General features: G+C 46.3%; 1 protein-coding gene across 1 annotated transcript; it reads left to right on the top strand.

The window, feature by feature from the left end:
- The first annotated feature begins 5,149 nt into the window (after positions 1-5,149).
- On the top strand, positions 5,150-6,124 carry LOC127033364 (olfactory receptor 14A16-like). The gene has a single exon (XM_050921404.1). The coding sequence runs from the start codon at positions 5,168-5,170 to the stop codon at positions 6,122-6,124; it is 957 nt and encodes a 318-aa protein (XP_050777361.1). The 5' UTR covers positions 5,150-5,167.
- Positions 6,125-6,343: the final 219 nt, after the last annotated feature.

Here is a 6,343-nt window from a genome sequence, read left to right as displayed (position 1 = left end):
TACCCACCCACCCTTTCCATCCTCTGCCCCATAATCACCCTGTCCTCCCTGCCCCAAAACCCTTCTCCGCTAATTCCCATCCTCATCATCCTCCCCTCCCAGAAGGTAAGTGCATTTCAAAAATAGTTTCAGCACCTCTTAAATATCCTGCTGTACTCAGGTGACATTTCCCCACAATTCAAACCACTCAGAGAGAGTCAGGTGCCTCCTGTTCTTAGTCTCAGATTTCTGCATGAGGTTAGATCTCAACTCAAGGTGCCCAGCTGGTTTGAAGTTCTGCCAGCCAGAACATTCTACCTTATAAGTAGCTTTCAACCAGCTCGTGCTCTCTCCATGCACGTGGTCAGTTTAATCCATTCGGCATGACTCCAAGCACTTCTGAGGCTAAACGACACAACTGAGAGCTAAACTCTCTGACTAATAATACTGTACCTTTATTTCCCCTGAAGGGCTGCTGGGGTGGCCTTGAGCACTGGAAATGCTTCCTACTGTGAAGATCTGAGCCCTAGTTTGACCTCTATCTGGGCACAAAAAATCAGCACCAAAACACACCAACGTTAAGAAAAGTTAGAAGTAACTCCTTTGGAGTCAATGGGGCTGATTTCTTCTTGCTCACCTTGGTGTAAATGAGGAGTAATTCCACTGCAGTCAAGGAGCCTGATTCCCCTCTCACTCTCCGCAGGGTAAGTTCATGGTGTTACAATGGAGTAGGTCTGCTCTAAGGAAGAGGAGATTCAGGCCCTTTGACTCCAGACCCTGCTGCATCCTCCACCCCCTGAACCCCCTTATCCTACTCCCTGAGTGTTTCCCTCCCTCTGCCTCACACAGCCCAGACCACCAAACAAACACTCACAGCCCCTAATCCTCTCCCTCCCTCTTGCAACCCTCCACCCCACAGACCCTCTCAGCCGCTGTTCTTTGAGGTTCCCCTTTCCATGGCCCAGAGCCAATTCCCCCACCCTGAGTTCCTGACTGAGCTTTCTCAGAGATCCCTGCTTAACCCCTCTGTCCACCAGTCCCCTCCTGTGCTCAGCCCCACTCCCCTAAAGTGGCCCCAGCCCCAGGGAGCATGCCCCACCTCAACTCCAAATACCTGCCCATTCTCTCCTCCTTCTCCACATTGACAAGACCTGGCCACCATTTCCTTCCTTCCCAACTCTCATTCTTCCTCTGCATGGCCCAGTCCCTTTTCTGAACAGTATTTTCAGGCTGGCCTCTGCCCAGCCTCACCCAGTACACAGCTAACCTGGGGAACTCACTGCCACAAGATATCGCTGAGACAAAATGACCAGAAGGGTGAGACACAGACAGGGATCATGAAAGCCTTCACAGTTACATTCGATCAGAAAATGAATTAAACCACCATGGTGCAGGTCTCCAACCAGCCACTCACTCACAGGGAATCACCCTGACATGGAGGTTAGTGCAGAATTATCCATTGAGGAGGGGCAGGATCCCTGCTCCTCCCTCTACAGTAGGTGGCGCTGGTCCCTTCAGGAGTCACTGCTCTCAGCAGAGCTGTTCCCAGGTACCCTGGGGAAAGCAGCAAATTTATTCCCATAAAGCTCTGCTTACTCTCAGGGCTGGATTCAGACACTCCAGGGCCATGCAAGGGACTCTGTCCTTCTCATCACACAGTGTACTGAGGAAGAAAATGTCCAACCAAATCACTGTGACCGAATTTCTTCTCCTGGAATTCTCTGACGTTCGGAAACTGCAGATTTTACACTTTGTGGTGTTTCTACTGCTTTACCTGGCATCCCTTCTGGGGAACCTTCACATCATCATAGGGAAATCTGAGCCGAGCTGTTCCCAGGAGCCTGGGGAAAGAGGCACATTTAGTCTCATCAAGCTCTGCTGATTCTCACGGTTGGATTCAGACACTCCAGGGCCATGCAAGGGACTCTGTCCCCTTGATCCAGTGTCCCACATGGACTGTCACTGGCAGGAGGCCCTCAAAGAGAGGCTGAGACTGTGGCATTGGACCCCTGCTCTGTCCCAGAAGAGGAGCAGGTGACTGTCTCCCAACCCCTTGGGATCAGCATGGTGCCCACAGACAGGCAGGGGGCAGTCGTGGTACTCTGAGTCCTTACCTCCCTAGCCAGGGTGGATCTGCTTGGATGAGGGGGTCAGGACTGCTATGCTCTTCCCCTCCTCCTGAACGCCCAGCCCTCTGCTCAGGCAGGGTTAGTGGAGTCCTCCAGAGCCGTGGGGCTGCGAGTTCATACCCTATGTAGATGCCTGGGTCAGTTCCCTTCTCCCAGAGCCATTGTCTCAGGCTCTCTTCAGACTCAGGCAGATGATGCTGCAGTGGGGGCAGATCTCCCCATCCCATCCTTATTGTTCCAGGCTGCAGGTGATGCAGTATCTGTTGCTGGCCCCTGTCAGAGCCAGGACACTGGACTCTGGTCATTTCTATATTCCTGTGGAACACAGGCAAATTCTGTTTGGGAAATAAAAAGACAAATATTTCACCCAGATCTATGAAAATTCATTAAGAGCTCAAACAAAACTGAATCATAGATCATCTCTAAATCAAAGTTTCATTATGAATTTTCTCATGCAGTCTCAATTATTATGCCCCAGATTTTGGTAAAGTGAGCCACAGAGAGTTGAAGTAACATAGCTGCCTAGTTTTTGACATCTTGTGACCTCCTCTCTCTAGATCCCTGGCTGTACTAGTTACCATTTCAGGCTGGGATTCTCAAGGGAGTCTAAGGAATTTAGGAGCCCAAGAGGTACATGCCTTACTCCCATAGGCTCATTTGCGAATCCCAGAGTTCATTATCTGAAATTCAGGAGAAGCCTGGGCCTTGGAAGTGAACAAGATAGACACAGGAGCAGACAAAGACACGTAAAGAAGGAGACAGGTGCCTATTGGAATTGACAATAGCATCTAAGCAGGTAAGCTCCTCACTCCCACTGAATGACCATGGAACTTGGCCACCTAGTTAATTTAGGAGCATTGATCAATCCCCATAGGTGCCTGTCTCCATCTCTGTGATCCTGGCCCACAGATAACACCGAAGCTGGGCTGGAATCAGGGAACGCTGTGGGAGATCATAGGCCTGTGCTATGAGGGGGTCAGACTTGAGAGACAGAATGGTTATTTTGGCTTTATCACCTATTCATCTATGCACTTGCCTCTGGGACTCTGCTGCTGAGCTGTGCAGGGCTCCAGGGAGTGAGTCCCACTAGCCCTTAGGAAATAGACATGAATAAATCACCTTCCCGCAGCATCGGTCCTTTAATGTCAGTGATGCTGAACACCAGATACACACAGCTCATCTGCAAAGAGCAACAGGTTAGAGTCTAGTTCTGTCTCAGAATGAGGAGGTGTGGAAAGGATTCTCAGATACCTGTGCCTTTAGCTTCTAGATTGTGGTATATAGATAGATATTGACCAAAGAATCCTAGTGCTGGATGACTGAATGCGTCATATGTTGGGGAAAAAATCCACAAAGATCTGCACAGTAAGTTTGCTATTTGAATTAAATATGTTGGGGGATCAACATACAGGGGAAACTGAAGATGCTAAATAAGACTTACATTATGAACTCATTAAGACTTTTACTCTCAGTTTAATCAAATACTTGCTACTGATTGGAATTTTCCCCCTCTTAGGGAAAATTTTGACTTTTCACAGCAAACCCCAAATCATTTTTTCCCTCAGATTTTGGCAAATGAAAACTTTCTGCTGAAAACTGGATTTTTTTAATCACAAAACCAAAAAAGGTTGAGTTTTGAGTTTTCAGATTCTTTACAAAAGAATCCCAAAATGTTAGAGGGAAGTAGACAGATTCAACAATTTTGTTGGTGGTGGTGTTTAGATGAAACACCAATCTCCATTAGAAATAACACAGCTGAAAATTCCCAACCATCCATAAATTTTAAATGAATTGGGGAACATTAATATTGCCTGATAAAAGCTTGATTTCAAACCCATTTATTCTATTGCAGCTGTGTGATTTCTCTTTCCAAGGAATTGTTGTGTAGAGGTAACAATTAAATAACTAGTAAAGTTGGCAGCACACAGAATGTTTTATACAGATGAGTCTCTTTAAACCCCGGTTTAGAGTTGAACCAGGCAGCCAAACCCTGTCTCTCTTGACCCCATTCAAGGACATACAGGAGCTCACTGGGAGTAGAACCCTGATCTCCTGGTTTAGCTCTGCACTGCTGCCAGCTGAGTATAAACACTGTAAATGGGATCGCAGAACTTACACAGAGTAAGACATGGGGCCATGTTTTCAAAGGTATTTAGGTATCTAGTGGGATTTTCAGAAGTACCTAGGAGCTCACAACTCATTGATTCAAAAGGGTTTTGGTGGCATAGATGCTTTTGAAAATCTCACTGAGTGCCTCTAACAGTCAGCTCCACTGCCCCTCTCCGAGAGCCCTTACTGTCCTTGTAGACATGGCAGAGAAAGGGAGGGGGGAAAAAGAGGCAGAAAGAGGGGAAATGACTGGTCTAAGGTCACACAGCATGTCACTGGCAGATACTAGAGTACAGCCTAGGTGTCCTGACAACTGCTGAACCGGATAGCGCAGGGTAAACGATACAACATAGCGGTGAGAGAGGGATGCTGCCAGTCCATTGTTACACGCAGACAGAAGTGCAGCTGGGAGTATTTCCCATAAATCAATTTGTAAGCAGGTATCAGGCCATCTAGGCACAGAGCTTGCAGATGAGCTGCTACTTACGATGCTGGAGGAGTCTTTCATATTGCTCTTCCAAGTGGTACTCAGGCTGTGTTGGCATTTTAGTCTATTAGTTTCATGCCCAAGTTGTGAGCTTGGTGATGGTCACTATAGAAGGACCTTCACTGCAAGACTTGTTGGATTTGGAGTGTGCTTTGTTCCATCCTTCACAGTGCATTTATCAAGCCACACCTTGGGCCAAATCCTCAGATCGTGTACAGTGATGAAGCTCTGTTGAGTTTAAAGGAGGTTGTACTAGTATGATAATATGACTGATGGATTGGCAGAGCTGAGGAGCACTAACAACACCTAGTCTTTGCAAGTGAAGAGTTCTGTGCACCTTTGACATTCATATAATGAAATATTAAAGATAAGGGAATCTGGGCAATTGTTTCTGTCACTCTAATCCTGACCATTGTCCTTCTAATTCCGTGCACAGCCATCACACAGCGTACTGAGGAAGAAAATGTCCAACCAAACCACTGTGACTGAATTTCTTCTCCTGGAATTCTCAGACGTTCGGGAACTGCAAATTTTACACTTTGTGGGGTTTCTACTGCTTTACCTGACATCCCTGCTGGGGAACCTTCTCATCATCATAGCCATAGCCTTTGACCGCCACCTGCACAACCCCATGTACTTCTTCCTGATGAATCTGTCCATCCTAGACTTCGGCTCCCTCTCTGTCACCATCCCCAAATCCATGGCCAATTCCCTCACAAACAACAGATCAATTCCTTATTCTGGATGTGTTACCCAAGTCTCTTTTTACATATTCTTTGCTTCAGCAAATTTTGCCTTACTGACCATAATGGCGTATGACCGATACGTTGCCATCTGCCAACCACTTCACTATGAGATGGTGATGAACAGGAGAGCTTGTGTCCAAATGGCAGCCAGTGCCTGGATCAGTGGTATTCTCTACTCTGCATTGCACACTGGGAACACATTTGCCATATCCTTCTGTGGAGGCAACATGGTGGATCAGTTCTTCTGTGAAATCCCCCAGCTCCTCCACCTCGCCTGCTCTAACTCACACCTTGGTGAAATTGTTGTTATTTCTTTTAGTGTGCTTTTATGTTTAATCTGCTTTGCTTTTATAATTGTATCGTATGTTCAGATCTACAAAGCAGTGCTGAGAATCCCCTCTGGGCAGGGCCGTCATAAAGCCTTCTCCACCTGCATCCCTCATCTCATTGTGGTCTCCTTATTCCTTTTCACTGGCAGCTTTGCCTTTCTGAAACCCACCTCCAACTCATCCTCAGATCTGAATCTCTTGGTGGCTGTTCTCTATTCCATAATGCCCCCAATGATGAATCCGATCATCTACAGCATGAGAAACAAGGAAATGAAAGGTGCACTCAGTAAACTGATAGGTTGGAGGATATTCAGCAAGAATAAAATGTCTGTATTTCTTCACTGATCACAGTTTCATTCTGTGTTTTTATAAATGTAATCGGCTGATAACATTATCGGCTTCATGAGAACATACTGTGCAATCTGTTTATGCAGAATTGGGTATTTCCACTAATAAAAATCCAGACAAACTTAAGTCAAGAAAAAAAGTAGTTATTAGAGGTTTTTATCGATGTAATTAAGATCAGAATCTATCTATCTATCTATCTATCTATCTACCTATCTA

Source organism: Gopherus flavomarginatus, chromosome 12 (assembly GCF_025201925.1).
Source record: "Gopherus flavomarginatus isolate rGopFla2 chromosome 12, rGopFla2.mat.asm, whole genome shotgun sequence".
NCBI classification, from domain to species: domain Eukaryota; kingdom Metazoa; phylum Chordata; order Testudines; family Testudinidae; genus Gopherus; species Gopherus flavomarginatus.
This window is presented reverse-complemented; position numbering and strand designations above follow the sequence as displayed.

Coding starts and splice junctions, on each gene's coding strand:
- LOC127033364 (XM_050921404.1), top strand. CDS start 5,168: ATGTCCAACCAAACCACTGTGACTGAATTTCTTCTCCTGGAATTCTCA.